Raw genomic sequence first — 16249 nt, 5'->3', positions numbered from 1 at the left:
AAGTGAAGTATACATAAGTGCAGGTAATACGTAAGAATTCGTAGGTTGCACATAAGCTGCAAGCGCAAACTACACTGTGATAATGTCCAAGGAAACAGTCAGGTTGCACACAAGGAGCCCACACTCATTAAAAGCACTAATTGGACTAATCCTTGGCCAGTGTATGGAATTGGGGGATTGAAAATTTGAAAAATCTTTACTTCACCTTTCTGCTTTCTTTAGGTGTTATCTATGAGCAGTTGCCTGCAGCATGCCAGTAGGCCTCGTATGGCTGCCAGTCTGAGAAAGGACATGCATCAGGTTAGTAAATTAATCTACAAGCTCATATGACAATGTGTCCTGGACAGGCCAGGCCCAGGGCTGCATGGCGCCCTAGGCGAAAAATGAATTTGGCGTACTCTGCGGGTCTTAGATTTGCAGATTCCAGCTAGGCCTCAAACCGTGAGACTCTTCATTTAAAAGCAAAAGCACTAACTGACTGTATTTAAGATGAAAGTAGGGGGTTTTAACTGTTAAACTATAGACTGTAATTAATTTTTTCTTTTTCAACCAAAATGCAGGGAGGGGGGTTAATTTCCAAGCAATTTTATATAAGTAAAAAAGACAAACCTCTGCTTTGAACCTGTTTCCTTCTCTGCTTTTTTCATCGTTAAAGTTTTAAGAAGCGCTTACAGCGGCAACAACCCAACCCAACTAGACAGCAGCAGTTTTTAATTTTGTTGTATGTCTGAAAAAGTTCACTCTCTTGACTTTGAAGGGGTGTGCTTTTAAATTATAATTAAGTAGTATTGAGTGAACAGAGAAGGATAAATAATCTATTACTCGTGAAAGACAGTTTATAAATTATTAGTTGGGTCAGGCCGTCACTTGATGCTACAGCAGAAGCTCAACTTTAGAAAGGCTCACCTACAATGTATAGCAACGCTGCTTTATCTGACTGAAGCATAAAGAGGCTTTAAGATACTTGTTTTGGTTTCGGGATGGAGCTCTCAAAAAGCTTTGTGGATGTTTGGATCACGTACTTTGGGAATGGCTCTCTGCTGCAGCCACTGTGGGACAGCCTGAGGCTCAACTACAAAGATTATTTGCGATCTCCACTTTTTCCAGTGGCACTGACCGTCTCATCCTATTTTGTCTTTTGCATACCTTTTCTTGCCTGTGACATCATGGGGGAGATGTGGGCATGGATCCAGCAATTTAAGATTCAACCAAGCCGTCGGCCAACAGCCTCTTCAGTGCTGCACTGCGCTTCGGTCACATTGTTCAACCACATGTTTCTTGTGCTCCCTGCGTCGGTGGCCCAGTGGGTATGGAGGCCACCGGTGGACCTACCAGACCAGGCTCCATCGCTCTTTGAACTGCTTTCCGGGGTCATAGGCAATCTACTGCTTTTCGATTTTCAGTACTACATTTGGCACCTGCTCCATCACAAGATCCGGTGGCTTTACGTTACCTTCCACGCCATCCACCACCAATACTCTTCGCCGTTTGCTCTGGCCACCCAATGTTTGAGTGGTTGGGAGCTGATCACGGTGGGGTTTTGGACCACCCTTAATCCTATTATCCTAAAGTCCCATCTACTCACCACATGGGCCTTCATGGTGTTCCATGTATATGTTTCCATAGAAGATCACTGTGGGTATGATTTTCCCTGGTCTACAACACATCTGTTTCCATGTGGCTTCTATGGAGGCCCCAGCAAGCACGATGTGCACCACCAGAAACCCAACACCAACTTTGCTCCACACTTCAGTCACTGGGACATAATATTTGGCACACATAGTGGTACTTCGCCCTCTTCTTCAGAGAAGGATACAGATAAGACAACAAGATAACAAGCTACAAAAAGGCTGTGCTCAATGATACCTTTGCATAAATTAATGCTTTTAAATTTACATTTTGAGTGGATCTGTCAACTATTACTGTTGTGAATTTGTTTGAAGAGTTACAGTGCAAATGCATGTTTGCATTTGTTTGTTAGCATGTGTTCTTTATTGATTTAAACTTATTTTGAATCTCCCACAATGCATTGTTTTTTGAATTCACAGATCACTGTCAGTTATCATACTTAAAACTTTGATATGCTTCATTTTCAAATGTTGTCAGATGGAATAAAAATGGTCTAAGACATACGGAAAACTCATAATTGAATCAATATAAGCAATGCAGTGATCTCACTTCTCTTCTTAACAAAGAACAGCCATCATATTTTTGAAGTATAAACATAAACATGTACTTTCTTAAAATTAATAGTATTTTAAATGTTATTATAAGCTGTGCAGTGGAAGTAGTTTTCAGAATTGTTAAGGAAGAAAAAGAAGAGGCTCAATTATTATCTAAAACATATTAAGTCAAAATTTTTTGGATGCATTTTTTGAAAAAAAATTGGAGGTGGAAAGTCAGAAAAGTAACCAGAAAATTAAGGTTACCGACTAATGCAGGATCCTATTTAAAATCACATTTTTTTTCGTTGTCTGGCTGGCTTTATCACCAAAATATCCGACATGAGCTGTCTCCCTTCTGAGGAGAGTTTCAACATCTTCTGTTCTGCTAGAAATCCTTACATTATTTGCAGCTTCTGAAATTTTAAACCCTTTTTGCCTTTTCTCCCTCTTGGAAGTTGCACAGTGTTTATTAAAATATAATTTTTTTTGGATGGATCTACAATTGTTAAATGCCAGGGATGAACTCCTTTAGGCAAAGGAAAGATGAACAGCCATCCAGATTTACTTGGATCAAACCATTTGATAGGCTCAATTTAGAAAAATTGGATGATTTAAATATAAAACAAACAAAAAAATATATCCAGATACATTTGTACTTCTGATTAAAATATTTTCATGTTTATTTTGGGATTCTCTGGAACAGCCTCCCAGCTTTTCCAAAACCACCATTTGGTTTTAGGATTTTAAACACTTAAAAATCAGAATGCTAGTGTTTGTTACAAGAAATACACAGTATTTTAAATGTGATGGATAGTAGGCTGTGGTCTTTATTGTGGTTTTATTCACGAGTCTTGATAGCTCTATTAAATGAACACAAGTTTTATAGATTTAATATAGTTAATAGTTTCAATCAGCAAAAGATTAAATAGGGTTTTTCTTTTTAAAGACAATTTATGAAAATAAAAGCCATTCTTATAAATTAATTTAATATATAATATATTTTTTTCTTGGCTACATCTTTTTTTAATTTTATAAGACATTCAAGTTTTCAAGATTGAACATAAAGGGAAGAATCCATCCACAATGTGGAAGTTAATTTCCAAAATAAGTTGATCATATGAGTGGCTGCATTATGTGTATTTCGTTCAAAGACACTCACACATTCTCAATCCCACATTTGCAGACATGAAATTAGTAGATTTGCTGTATTTTTTTCATCACATTTGAAGGATTTATCAACTCATTTGTGTCTCTGACCACTTTAACCTACTGGAAATTATTCTCCCTAATCTCTCTGCTCTGCCTATTTGTACAAACTAGCCTCTCCCTCCATTGTTTCCAACCTGTCATACAGGTCCTCATACACCCTTTGTGTGGCCTTTGCCACACAAAGGGTGTATAATTATGTTTTAAATCAGCAATATCTCCTGGGGTGTTCTCAGACTTCAGTATTTGAGAACACAAATCTCCTAGGTAACACGTGACTCAGAGCTGGCTGTAGTAATTATTCCTGTGGTGTTGGTGGCGCTGCGCCGCCGGTGCGCCCTGACTCAGCCTCTGTGGAGTATGGCTGTTGGAAGTGACGGACATGACCGGGTGAAACTTCGTCTTTTCGACTAACGGGACGCGGATCGCTTTGAAAATGGGGCAGTGCGGCGTCACCTCCTCCAAAACGGTCCTGGTCTTTCTGAATCTGCTCTTCTGGGTAGGTTTGTTGGGATCTTCCTGCGGGGTTTGATCGTGCGTCACGCCGGATGCCAGCCGGATCAAGCAGACTGCAGTCAGTCGCAGCTGTTAGACCACAGCGGACTGGTTTAAATAGACTTTTGAAAAAATATCGCACATAAAGTAGATTTGGGTAGCATAATGATTTGCACAGGAATAGTAAAATAAATCCAGTCTTTATTAGAATCAACTGTTTGTGGTCTATTTTAAGCCACCGAGGAGGGAAAAAAAAATAGTATCATCTTTCATTCAAAATAGAACATCTTGCTGTCAATGCTAAACAATAAAATAGCAACAAAAAGCCAACCTTTATTTATGTAATGAAATATTAAAATCAGATTGTTTTTGTAAATCTACAAAAAAAATCTAAAGTTTGGGCAAAACATAAAATGATGCTTATGGGTGTTTGTAAAATTACTTTTCTGTTCTGCAGAAAGAGCAATTTTAGTTAAGAACCATAAAGTGTTCAATGATAGAATATGTGAAGATATTTTGGCACTTTGATTTGAAGCTGTAAAAATTTCCAATGACAAGACAGGACAAGTTGTGTTGTCCTACATTTCCCCATGTATTATTCAATGGAAGCTTGTTTGTCACCTACAGGCTGCTGCTGGTATCTTGTGCTATGCTGGAGCCTATGTCTTCATCACCTATGACGACTATGACCACTTCTTTGAAGATGCCTACACGCTTATCCCTGCGGTGATCATCATTGCAGTTGGAGCCCTCCTTTTTGTGATTGGACTTGTTGGATGCTACGCTACAGTGAGGGAGAGCTATTGTGGCCTTACAACGGTCAGTAATTGTAGCTCTGGGTGTTTATTTACAATTTTCTGCATCATTAGTTTACATTTTGAAAAGCTACAAGGCATGAATCTAGACCAGGAGTCTGCAACCTGCAACACTTTAGGAGCCATTTGGGTCGATAACTTATTGAGCACAACCCAGATAGGAGCCACCAAGCCTTACTTCACCCTTTAGAAAAAAAGAACGCTGATATTTTACTGTCACTATTAGGATTAGTATAAACCAAGTATTGTTTTGCTTTGCATAAAAAAGCATTAGCAAAAGCTTTCCCCCAAAAAAATATTAAATAACTTTAAACAGAGGTTCACAGGATTTCCTTTCAAAATAAAAGACACCCTGTGTCACATCGGACCATCTTTCTGCAAGTATTGTAGAATTGAGTAATTTCAAGAATGATTAAAAAACAGTTTATTCTATTATTTGTGGTTCACCTCAGCCATAATTGTAAATGATAACTATAAGGCTCACTGATCTCACAAATCTTGAATTTGTTGAAAAATAGAATCTGGTGAATTCTGGTTAGTTTTTGCTTTAAACTTACTTTTTAAAGTTAAAAACTTTTACTTTTCAATGTTCTAAGGGCTCTGTAGCCTCAGGGTACAGACCTCTGATCTAGACCTTAAAGACTTGCTGTGTTCTCTGCTTCCTAACTGTTGACATTTCACTCGCAGTTCGTCGTCATTCTTCTGCTGGTTTTTATGTCAGAGGTGGCAGTGGTGGTTCTTGGATATGTTTACAGAGCAAAGGTGAGAATGTTAAGCATAACTTGGAGCATATTTGTATTTTTTTCTTGGCCTCACTTGTGGGGCTGCTCCACAACTGTACTTGAACTTCACAGATTGAAGATGAAGTGAACAGCTCCATCATAGAAGTTTATGAAAAGTACAACGGCACCAACAGCAACTCCCAGAGCCGGGCCATCGATTACGCCCAGAGGCAGGTTAGAAAAAAACAGCACTTTGTTTTATCTCTTTATGTTTTATAATAATCAACACTAAACTGTTTTCCTATTTGATTGCTTTTCTTTTTAGCTCCAGTGCTGTGGAATCCATAACTACACAGACTGGCTGAAAACACGCTGGTATGAAGAAACCAAAAACAACAGCGTGCCCATTAGCTGTTGCAAAACTACTGTTCCAGGCTGCACAGGGTCTCTTACCCATCCAGAGGATCTCTTCCAAGAAGTAAATACATTCTTGATGCTATAGAGCACCCACTTGTAGTTTATTATACTTGAGTATGTTTTTGTTTGTGTGTCTAGGGTTGTGAAGCTCTTGTTGTGAAAAAGCTCAAGGAGATCATGATGTATGTCATCTGGACTGCACTGACATTTGCCGCCCTTCAGGTATTTTATTTCTTCCAAGTTCTATGTGTTTCATTTTTTTCTGGCACCTAAAATGTTAACCAAGTTCTAGTATTTGAATGAAAATACCCAAAATGTTGCTTTTATTCTTAAGTTTCAGGACGAGACTTTTAAAGGGCCTATAACATGTTTTTCTTAAGTCTTTCAGAGTAAACTATGTCATATAAATAATCATATATTACCATTGGTACACTAAAGAGCAAGTTATTTATGAAATAAAAGTCATTTTCGTGAACTCTTTTCGTACGTGGAAGTAAAACGCCTCGATCTCGGAGGCTCCACTTTTTGCTCCCTGTGGTTGCCGCCCATTTCATGACGCTATCCTAGAGCCAGCCTTGACAGCTATGTGTTTCAACCACAAAAACAAACATCCACATTTGTGCAAAGAGGGCTGTGTGTATTGTGTATCTGCCTGAAGTAGCCCAGGCATTTCTTCCATTACAGACAGAATGGTGATGGCTAAAAGGTTCATTTTGTGATGAAATTTGGTTACAAAATGCAGAAAACACCAGATGAGCATTTCAAGATTTATTGAAACATTGTATAGCACTGGCTGTGAACGTTTCTTTTCTCTTTGAAGCATCATTAATCTCTGTATCAAAAATCCTCTTCGCTTTCACGGAAATGACACGCACCTTTCCGTCTTTGTTTAATAATCCATGTTCAAACCGGTTCTTCTAATTTGTCGCTTACTTTTTCCACCAGGAAATCGTTTGCCTCGTTTTCTGCAGCTGTCTTATCTGCTTGCGCCACTCTCTGATACGTTCCGAATCGTGCAGATTCCTCACCAGAATGTGCTTTGGCGTATACCACCGCACAAAGTTTAAACACTAAATCCAATGAGTGTTTTTTGGTCATCGTTACACTGGCTCACAACACAAACACCACAGACAGCCGGCATCTGCATGACTGCGCACGAGCCAGGGCAACTGTCACCTCGTGAGAACCCGCTCGTTTTCGTGGGTATGGGAGGGGCTGCTGTTGAGGGTGTAAGTTTTTAGAGGAACACTCAGAAATGTGTGAACAGATCAAAATGCCGCTTTGAGGTTGTTTATAGTGCGGGATGAACTTTATAATACAATTAAAAGCTCAAAAAGTTGATTTTTCACAGATCTGTTTGAAAATGACAAAATAGTAAGAGTCAAAGTTTAAACAATATTATTATAGGGTGGTTTCAAATGCAACAAAAAATGTTTTTAGGTCAGCCATTTTTTAATTACCTTATAGATAACACCAAAATAAAAGACAAACTCTCTGCTGTGCCTTTGGTGATCTATCAGCAACTGTGGTTTCCTCTCTTTGACGAGTTGAGGCTCGGGGTACCAAGTTGGTGGTCTGCAATTTCCCCACCTGATAATTAAACACTATGTAAATCTTCTATAAAATACAGAAAGCATAAATTGCATCTGCTAAATTTGTTGTAATTAATAAAAAACACAAATCCGGATGTTTTATTACACTGTGGAGGCTTGATAAAACAAGTGAAGAACATATTGTGTCTTTCTTCCAGATGATGGGGATGCTGTGTGCGTGTCTTGTGCTTTGCCACAGAAGCAAAGATCCGGCCTATGAGCTTCTTCTTGCAGGCGGCACTCAAGCTTGAGAAGAACAAAACTCACCATGACCCTCTTTTAGAATGGCCATGGGCGACAGCATGTCAAATCTGTTACCACACTAACCTCAACCCACAGTTTGGACAGTAAACACACGTCTTCAAACTGTTCTACCTACAAGCTTTTGGCTGAAGTGATCTATGGTTAGTAAAGCATTTCAATTTTACTTTAAGCATTTAAACACTGACATGATTTTCATTGGTAGTTTGCACTGTGTATGAACTTTCTACTATATTATATATATTCTAAATCAGTTACTTAACTTAAACAATGAGAATATTCATTATTTACTATCAGAACAAATATTTATTTAACACTAACTCTTGGTAATTGGGAAAATTTGACCCTTTTTCTAGTATATTGTTAAAAAAAAAAGTATACTATTGGACCCCAAGTCAATAGTGTTGTCAATTTAGTTTATCTTTTCTGACATATACCTGGTTTTGATCAATGTTTTTGTCTTTTGTTATTTAGTATCTTAATTTGCATGTAAAATGGAGTGTAAAACATTAAATTATATATTTTCTGTTTTCTTCAGTTTCTGTTGTGGTGGTTTCCTCCGTCCAGATAAAACATGAAACACAGCAGAAATGCCTAATATGGCTCTACAGCAGTTTGTGATTTATAAATAACTATTGCACATTTACACAGTTATAAGGAGGCTCAAGTGTGGTTACTTGACAACGCCTTACTTCATTGACCTTGCAGCAAAGCAACCAAATGCCAAAGCCAAGTAACTTCCTGGACTATAACCTATGTGACCAATCTGCCCTGATGTAATGTTGAAATCATCTATTTTTTTCTACTTTGGTGATTTAGAAAAAAACACAGTGCATCATTTCAGCATCAAGTATTTTTTCTATTAAAACAAATAATTAAATTGACATTAAATATATAACATCTTTGAAGCGTGCATCTCAAAAACAAGAAATATGTACAGCTATAAACCAAATGCACTACAACAGCAGAACATCTTGATAGTTTTAGAGCATTAAATAAATGGTATTTGTCACAAAAAGTAAAAACACTTCATGCATAGAAATTAGTGCCATGATTCTGTGCACAAGCTTTGCAAATCTCCCAGCCATCAGTGAACAAAAACAGCTTGGGTTCATCATGACTAGTTAAAACAACCACAATATTTGTGTTTCACTGAATTCACAAATGTGGTTTTATAGTTTTTTTGTTCGAAGGATTGCACTTAGCATGCAGTAAATAACTGCTTTATCTGTGCACTGTTTGCATTGCTACCACCAGGTGGGGTCAAAGTGAAAACATAAAAAAATCCTACAAACCAGTAACTTCAATAAAAACAAAACACAAGGTAGTTTGAAATGATAATTGTACACGTTGAAATACATGTTTTCCGGCTGGTGATCATACTTTTTCCAGGTAGGAACCTGGAACCAGTCCTGAAGAACCATTTCTTTGCACCTTCCACCAGCCATCTTCGCCCTGATCGAGGGCTACCACGACATCCCCAACACATAACGAAAGCTCGTCTTCCATCTAAAGAAAGATTGAACATTTGCTCTCTAAATGATCAGCATTTAAAACTTTTCAAAGTTGAATCGAAACAGTGGAAAGCTGCAGACCTGTGGCAGGTAGTTGTACACAGCCCTGTACTCCATATTGTTCATTTGGAGATTTTCACCAGGGATGGAAGCATAAACGCCGTCTGTTGAATTTACTAAGAAAACAAAATTGGTTGCTCATCAACATGTAATTTGCAACCGTACATATTATATATCTTGAGTGGAGAACCTGAAGATCGAGTCTACTCTTTGTGGCATACTGGATACTTCCTCCCAAGCTTTATTTTTTGGCATAGTCACACAACACTACTGCGAGAGCTACTGAAACCTTTGCCCTTTTCCATTTTAACTTATTTTTTATGTTAGCATTGTAGCATTTTTACTAAATCATCCATCTTCTCACTAGTTAGCCTGGCCTCCACATCAGCTTTGAGTTACAGAATCAGTATCACTAAATTATTAGTTTCTTCTCTTTTTAATATTAGGACTGAGTGACTTTGCATTTATTTATTTCACTATTTCATAACTGCAGTGTGACTTGAATAACTTACCCGGAGGTTGTGCAACAGGCTCATTGTTGCTCTCTTTGGAGCTCGTGGCGCAGGTCCCTTGAAGCAGGTTTGAAAATCTACAAGTTGAACAAACCTTGTTAATTTACAGCTAAACAACAATTTATCATCATTATAAAAACATGTTATTAAACCTTTTCTTGACTTCTCCTACAAATCCAGGGGAGCCGTTTTTCTCAGATGAAGTATGATTATCGTAATAAGCTTGGAACTCGATTGGTCCTGCAGACAGAGAGAAGGTTCAGTGCAGCCGGAACATCTGCACAGCTGGGTGATAATATTCAAATGACCAGTCGCCATGGAACATATTCAAATTTCAATCAGGAAGGGTAAGAGTTGAGCGCCTACCTGGGGGCGTCGAGCAGGTCTTATTCCTCTCCACAAAGTAGTTGTTGTCTGTGATGGTGTCACAGTTTTCGAGCACATTTCTTACGTTCTCGTAACACTGAAAGAGCAGTCATTTGTCACAAACGGAGGCCTGCCGCACACGTGTCGAGCACATCTACACTCACCTCGTCGTCTTTGACACACTGCATTGACAGATGGTTGCAGTGAACCCAAATCGCGTTCCTCAGGATGTTGATTCGGTCCTCTTCTTGTTGCTGAAATATCTATGGAACAGCAGTTTGACACAATTTAGAAAATCTTGTCTCTAAAATGATTTGCCAATTAGAATATACAGGAACTTTCTTCAGAGGAAAAGGTTTGGAGATGTGATTTGTACTTTTTTCTGTACTTGTCCTTCACCGTTGAGCTGTGACTCACAGCTGCCTTTATAAGGACATTTTGAAGTTGACAGCTTCAGCTAAGCTAATTCTATCAGACGACAGAAGACTTTGTCCGGAAGTCATCGAGTCTGATTAAAGGAAGTACTGCAAGCGCAGTCGTGCTACTTTCTAGCTACTTTCTAGGGGTGCATGCCTCACATTTTACATAACCCACCTCACAGATCTCAGTGTGCGTTGACTCCCACTGCCGGTGAACATCATTAAGCAATTCAATGTTGGATCTGTACTGGTTTTCTGAAACAAACACACAAATTGTTAGAATTCACCATGTCGAGTCTAAATTAAAGTTCATGCATCAACTTTGTAGGTTAGATTTTATGTATTTAACTTCACAATCTTCATTAAGAAATACCGATTTGAGTAATATGGAAAAATAATAAATAATAAAGAGATGTTTATTCTTACCAGCTTCCACTGCTGCTTCTCTGCACTGCTTACATTTGATGTTCATCTAAAAGAAAAAAAAACTATTTAATAATTCTGTTATATTGTAAACTACTAAGTATGATTATTGTCGTACAGTTTAAATTTTCCTAATATTTGAACAATATTTGTCAAACAATTCAAGTCAATCTCTATCAGAGGATGATTCTTCTTGAACATCTCTATACAAACACGCATATACAATATGTGTCTGTAAATGAATGTCTGTCAGTCTACACTAAAAGTCTTAAAACACATGAGTTTATTTCAATACAAAAATTGTGTTTGCAATGTGAGTTTTTACAATACAATAACTGCTGCTCTTTAGTTACTCATGAGACATGAATGTTCTGCTTTCTGAGGACACTAAAAGTGAACTCAAGTAAAAATGGGAAATGACCACACACAAATAAAGAAGTATTACTTTACTTGAATTCATTTTTAAAGTCTCAGTGTGGCACTTTGTAACTGCTGGTGATAAAAGCTGAACTCTCAATCTCTAATTGGAATCGGACATCCCAAATTGACATTTGATGATTTTTTTCCTCTTTTTTAAGGACAGATATACTTGAACTAAAGTTAACTTTAAGAAGCTACAAGTTGCAGCTCTTTTATGAGTGAAACCATCAAACACATTTACCTTCTCAATCTGTTTAGGAGTGGCTGAGGGTGCGGCGCCTAACCTCTCAGCCGTTTGTTCCGCCTCATCCGCTTCTTTGCAGCGTTGCTCATAGGACTTTTTAGACTGGGTTTCGGAGAAAAAAAAAAAAGAAGAGCAACACGTTGAAAATACATATACTATCCTTCAGTGCTTCACTCTGAACAACTGACAGGAAGAAGAGGTGGAAGGATACAGTCAAATAACGAGATGTCAAGTGCGAGCAGAGAAAAAAATATACACCCCTCATTTCCTTCCTTTTCAGAACAGAGGGAAAAAAATCTATTTCACGTATCTGAGCTACTAGTGAGCATAAACCAAAACTGAAAAGCCGTTTGACAGTTATGGAAACCACCAACAATGATGCAGATTATTTTTTTGTTTGTACTGCATTAATAGAAGCCTGTTGACCAAAATGTGTGATTCAATTTGAATTAAAAATCTTTTTTAGAATATTCTAAAAGCATAACTTAATCTTACATCTATTGTTTTCTTGTACTGGGAGACTTTACTCTTCTGGGTCTTCTCCATGGTAGCTTCAAACTAGAAGAAAGTAGGGCATGTAAAATATTAGAAATTGTTGTACGTCCACTTTGCAAACAATAATAATAAAGCATATTTGCCTTTCTTCTCTGTTCTTTCTGACGTTCTCTGAACTCCTCCATTCTTTTCATCTCCTCCTTTAGGACTCCAGATAACTGAATATGCAAGTTTCCAACATTTTCAATTTCTAAAAGACAACAAAATTGTGATGTGAATTGACAGTCCTGAAAAATGGAGACAGTCCTGATGTAGAGCCCCTCCAACCCACACACACAAAAAAGGAATATCAGTGGGCAGTGTTGCTTACGAGTTTTCATTTCATCCAACGATGATCTTAAAGTGCTGCAAAAGCGGAAATTACGTCTTTCAATAATATGCACCTTTTCGTCAAACAACCAACTTTTGTTGATTTATAAATAAATCCACCTACCAAACTTCACTCAAACCCCCAGCTTTTCGGGCAATGGAGATCAGCTCCTTTCCATATTTCTCCTCCGCTGAAGCCCTTCATCAACAATCAAAAATACAAGTTGAGAATATTTCCGAGGCTTTGAAATCTCAGGTTACCAGAAACCGGTCAGTGCACCTCATTTTTAGAAGCTCCTCCACATCTTTGCATGTTCGCCGGCCCTCATTCAGTCTTTGGATAATGATCTCAAAGCCGATATTGCTGATGAATTCTTTTCCCTGCGATCACAAACACAAACTTTGTTTCTTCACAAAAATGCAAATCACTAACAAACTACAGTGGGCGGTATCCACCTTTGACAAAAGGTTCCTGTGGTTAAGAAGTGCAATTAGAAATTAATCAATCATAACTGAAACTGTGTTGTTTTTTTACTTTCCATGTGTAGGTGGTATGGCACTTTTTATAGTTAAATGGAAATTGTTGTATTCTGGGCTCTGATTGGAAACTGGTGTGACCTCATAGGAATCTTTTGTCAACTAGATAACACTCCATCTATTCTATTTAACAAATATTCAAAAACTTCTCATGAAATATGTCAAACTGAAAAAGAACAGTAATTTAAACTATATGAAAATTTTCAAAATAAAAGTCTTTATAAAGGAGTTTAATGACAAAAATTTAACACAATGGTCTGTAAAACAACCACAAAACATTTCAAAAACTCACCCAGAATTCATCTTTAAACTGTAAAGCCATCTTGCCAGCGGTAAAAAAATCTCTCTATATATAAAGAAGTAAACTTTCTATCTCCTTTAAATGTGCTGCAGCGCAACAGCTTGAGGCTCGACGCAAGTGAAATGGATCACTACCCACTCAGGAAACGAGTCTTCATGCAGTAACTCACTCGTAGCTGTTACATTTGAATGAGGAAGAGCTGCAACATGTCAGCAGTTGCAACAAGTGAGCTCACACGTGAGGAGACAGTAACACAACATAGAGCACTTTGACTCATACATTACAGCCAAAAAAAAAAAACTCAAGCAACTTTTGAGAGGTAAATTTTATTATTTCTTATTATGTCCTCACAGGAGGACTTAAGTAAAGGAATTACAGTGCAACTCTCAATGCAATTCACTGCTTTCTATGAGTTATTGCATGAAATAAATTATGCAATAAAAGAAATTTCCAACAATGTGCAATTTAGCAGCTATCCCTTGTAATATGTTAGTTCAAAGTGTACTCTGACTCATTTTAAAAAGTACATTCCCTCTATTGTTAGTCTTGTATTAAAACCCCAAAAGTACCACAAACATCAAATTGAAACAGGAAACGTTCTATAAGTCTTTGTCGAAACAAATAACAGAAATGTAAAGCACAAAAGCAGGTTTATAATTCATCGTGCGATCCGTGCAGCTGCCTGCCGTAGTCTGTCACTTCACTGTTCAGAAAAGTCTCTTGGTTCTTCAAAACTTCTTCCAAAGAAATCTGCTCGTCCTCATCTTGGTCCATTTCTTTGATGAGGTGAAGAGCCTATTGATGACAAAGTTAGAAAGAATCAAGGACATTAAATCTGTACTGATCCTAAAGGGGGTGTGGCTAAAAAGTCTGGAAGGTGCATTTCTATTTTGTTTTATGATATGCTTGCTTGCATCATATCACTTGTTTATTTCACTTTTCGAGGAGTGCTTTACAACTTTTACAAAACATGAAAATAGATTTTCAAGAAATGTGAAAAATTGATTTTTTTTTTTTATAAGAATGTCTAAAACGTTTGAGCATCAGTTAGATCAATTATGACTGCAGCTACTGACTTGTACAGAGCGAACTTAAAATAAAAAAATTACTGAGAAAAACATCAGAGCAGCTTCCTGTAACTGCAGCTTTGTGAAGATTGAGTAATATCAGGACAATCCATGTGGTAACAAATAAAAAGCTGAATGGAAGGAGAGTTCGTGTTTTCAGAAGCCCAAGTCAGACTTTTAACCGTACAAAAAGCTAAAAACTAGAAGGTAAACTGAGGATTCACAAATATCAACTTTAAAAAATAAATAAAGCAGAATGATTCTTCATTGTAATTTGAGTTCCTTGATTGGCTTCAGAAAATATTAAAGTGAAGCTGTTGCTGCAGAAGGAACTAAGAAGAGTTAGTAAAAAGACGCATGCACTTCTTTTCCATTTTTAGACTCTTTAACCTTTACGCTACTACCACTTTAGAAGCTTAATGAGGCTTTATTCAATTGTTTAGAACCCTAAAGCTAGATTTATTTGGAATAAAAGCTTCTCTAAAACTTCAAAATTTGTTCTTTGGGTTTTTAATTCTTTTAAGCAATGGCTAATTCATACTTTGCGAACAACAAATGGGAAGCTCTAGGGTTCTGTATGTGGCCAAATATATGTATGAAAACACTGTTCTGCACCCCTGAATGCACTTTTCTTTTCAGTTATGCATAAATGCACATGCTATGCTGTTATTTTTCCTAAAAAAATCTTTTTTTTTTCACAGAAGAGATCCACAAATATTGTGTTGGTTGTTGTGCAATGCATACAAAAATGCTTTGCTTGGCAGAATGCTGCAGGAGATAGTGTAATCAGCAAAAACTTTTAAAGGAATTAAAAAATAAAGCGTCATGTCTTAAAAAAGAAGCCTAATTTTAAATCTGAGTAGCAGAGAAAAAATGTAAACCAAAAAAAAAAATGTTGAATGCAGCTAAGCCAGAGGAAAAAGAGTGGGGGAAGATGTCAGGGTGAAGGAGCTCTTTTTGTGTTAGGACCTAAAATGTGTGGGTGAAAAAAAACAAAACCCGCTCGTTCAGCTTCAATCTAGGATGACAGAAGCTTTTGAAGGTTTTATGGGCTTCACACTGACCGCACAGGAACACAGAATACGAACTTGTAATGCTAAAGCTGTCAATTACGGAAACTTACTGTAGTCTCCAAATTCTGTGTAAAACCATGTAAATCTAACAATCCTCACAAAACGATGATGAGAATATCAATAATCCACAATTTAATCATCAATTAAAAGTCTTGGAGAGGTTCTTAAGTTTAACAGCATCGTGAACGTTTGCACAATTTTATTTTGTTCTTAAGAAATATCAGAATTTCATTGAAATTTGCATTTGCAAATGTCTCTGTCTCTTTCTTTTCTCTGTCTGTCTCATTTGTGCAACTATTTTGTGCTTAGTAGCCTTTAGACATCATTAAGCTTGGGGGCGGGGCAAAAGTTTGTCTTATCTTTAGCTTTACACAACTGCTGCTAAGTGGGTCAATTATATCAGTATAATCAGTAACACCCCTCAGAACAGACATGCTAACTCATCCAAAAGTTAAGCAGAGGTTCATTTCTACTAACTAGACAACAGTTGTTTGCTCAGTGGTGTTCGTTTGCTAATCCTGCAAAAAAAAATAAATAAATAAATAAATAAATTCTGTAATATACCCAAAATTCCCTTGTTATACATAACTACTCAAAAGTGTTTGTATTTTCCAATTAAAAAAGACATTTTTTGATGGTACAAAAGTACATATTGATCTGAGAGATATCAAAACAATGCAATTACAGGGAAGTAAAAAAATGTATATTTTACAATAACACTAAAGGCCTTGAAAATTAACAAAAAAAAGATGTACAATTTAAAGCTGTTTAGTTAT

At 37.1% G+C, this 16249-nt stretch overlaps 4 protein-coding genes across 4 annotated transcripts in view; 2 read left to right on the top strand and 2 right to left on the bottom strand.

The window, feature by feature from the left end:
- Positions 1 to 359: 359 nt before the first annotated feature.
- On the top strand, positions 360 to 2015 carry ch25hl1.2 (cholesterol 25-hydroxylase like 1, tandem duplicate 2). The gene has a single exon (XM_024280901.2). The coding sequence runs from the start codon at positions 981 to 983 to the stop codon at positions 1833 to 1835; it is 855 nt and encodes a 284-aa protein (XP_024136669.1). The 5' UTR covers positions 360 to 980; the 3' UTR covers positions 1836 to 2015.
- A 1639-nt stretch (positions 2016 to 3654) lies between these two features.
- tspan3a (tetraspanin 3a) lies at positions 3655 to 8210 on the top strand. The gene is made up of 7 exons (XM_024280822.2): positions 3655 to 3870; positions 4494 to 4685; positions 5369 to 5443; positions 5536 to 5637; positions 5729 to 5881; positions 5959 to 6042; positions 7571 to 8210. The coding sequence occupies exons 1-7, from the start codon at positions 3808 to 3810 to the stop codon at positions 7661 to 7663; spliced, it is 762 nt and encodes a 253-aa protein (XP_024136590.1). The 5' UTR covers positions 3655 to 3807; the 3' UTR covers positions 7664 to 8210.
- pstpip1a (proline-serine-threonine phosphatase interacting protein 1a) lies at positions 7886 to 13619 on the bottom strand. Its single transcript, XM_024280820.2, has 15 exons — positions 13325 to 13619; positions 12776 to 12876; positions 12620 to 12694; positions 12497 to 12531; positions 12270 to 12376; positions 12127 to 12189; positions 11629 to 11733; positions 10971 to 11016; positions 10720 to 10799; positions 10290 to 10388; positions 10126 to 10222; positions 9912 to 9999; positions 9760 to 9836; positions 9269 to 9363; positions 7886 to 9182 (listed from the first exon to the last, which is right to left on the bottom strand). The coding sequence occupies exons 1-15, from the start codon at positions 13352 to 13354 to the stop codon at positions 9051 to 9053; spliced, it is 1230 nt and encodes a 409-aa protein (XP_024136588.1). The 5' UTR covers positions 13355 to 13619; the 3' UTR covers positions 7886 to 9050.
- Positions 13620 to 13643: 24 nt separating this feature from the next.
- rcn2 (reticulocalbin 2) overlaps positions 13644 to 16249 on the bottom strand; it is a 9355-nt gene continuing 6749 nt past the window's right edge. The window contains exon 8 of the mRNA XM_024280821.2: positions 13644 to 14128. Coding sequence (XP_024136589.1) covers positions 13985 to 14128 — 144 coding nt within the window. The 3' untranslated portion in view covers positions 13644 to 13984. The remainder of the gene's footprint in view (positions 14129 to 16249) is intronic.

This window comes from Oryzias melastigma, linkage group LG6, assembly GCF_002922805.2.
Source record: "Oryzias melastigma strain HK-1 linkage group LG6, ASM292280v2, whole genome shotgun sequence".
NCBI lineage: Eukaryota > Metazoa > Chordata > Actinopteri > Beloniformes > Adrianichthyidae > Oryzias > Oryzias melastigma.
This window is presented reverse-complemented; position numbering and strand designations above follow the sequence as displayed.

Coding starts and splice junctions, on each gene's coding strand:
- ch25hl1.2 (XM_024280901.2), top strand. CDS start 981: ATGGAGCTCTCAAAAAGCTTTGTGGATGTTTGGATCACGTACTTTGGG.
- tspan3a (XM_024280822.2), top strand. CDS start 3,808: ATGGGGCAGTGCGGCGTCACCTCCTCCAAAACGGTCCTGGTCTTTCTG. Junction 4,686..5,368: donor GCTATTGTGGCCTTACAACG/GTCAGTAATTGT, acceptor TTTCACTCGCAG/TTCGTCGTCATTCTTCTGCT. Junction 6,043..7,570: donor TGACATTTGCCGCCCTTCAG/GTATTTTATTTC, acceptor TCTTTCTTCCAG/ATGATGGGGATGCTGTGTGC.
- pstpip1a (XM_024280820.2), bottom strand. CDS start 13,354: ATGGCTTTACAGTTTAAAGATGAATTCTGG. Junction 12,377..12,496: donor GTTGGATGAAATGAAAACTC/GTAAGCAACACT, acceptor GTTGTCTTTTAG/AAATTGAAAATGTTGGAAAC. Junction 9,364..9,759: donor GCCTGTTGCACAACCTCCGG/GTAAGTTATTCA, acceptor TTGTTTTCTTAG/TAAATTCAACAGACGGCGTT.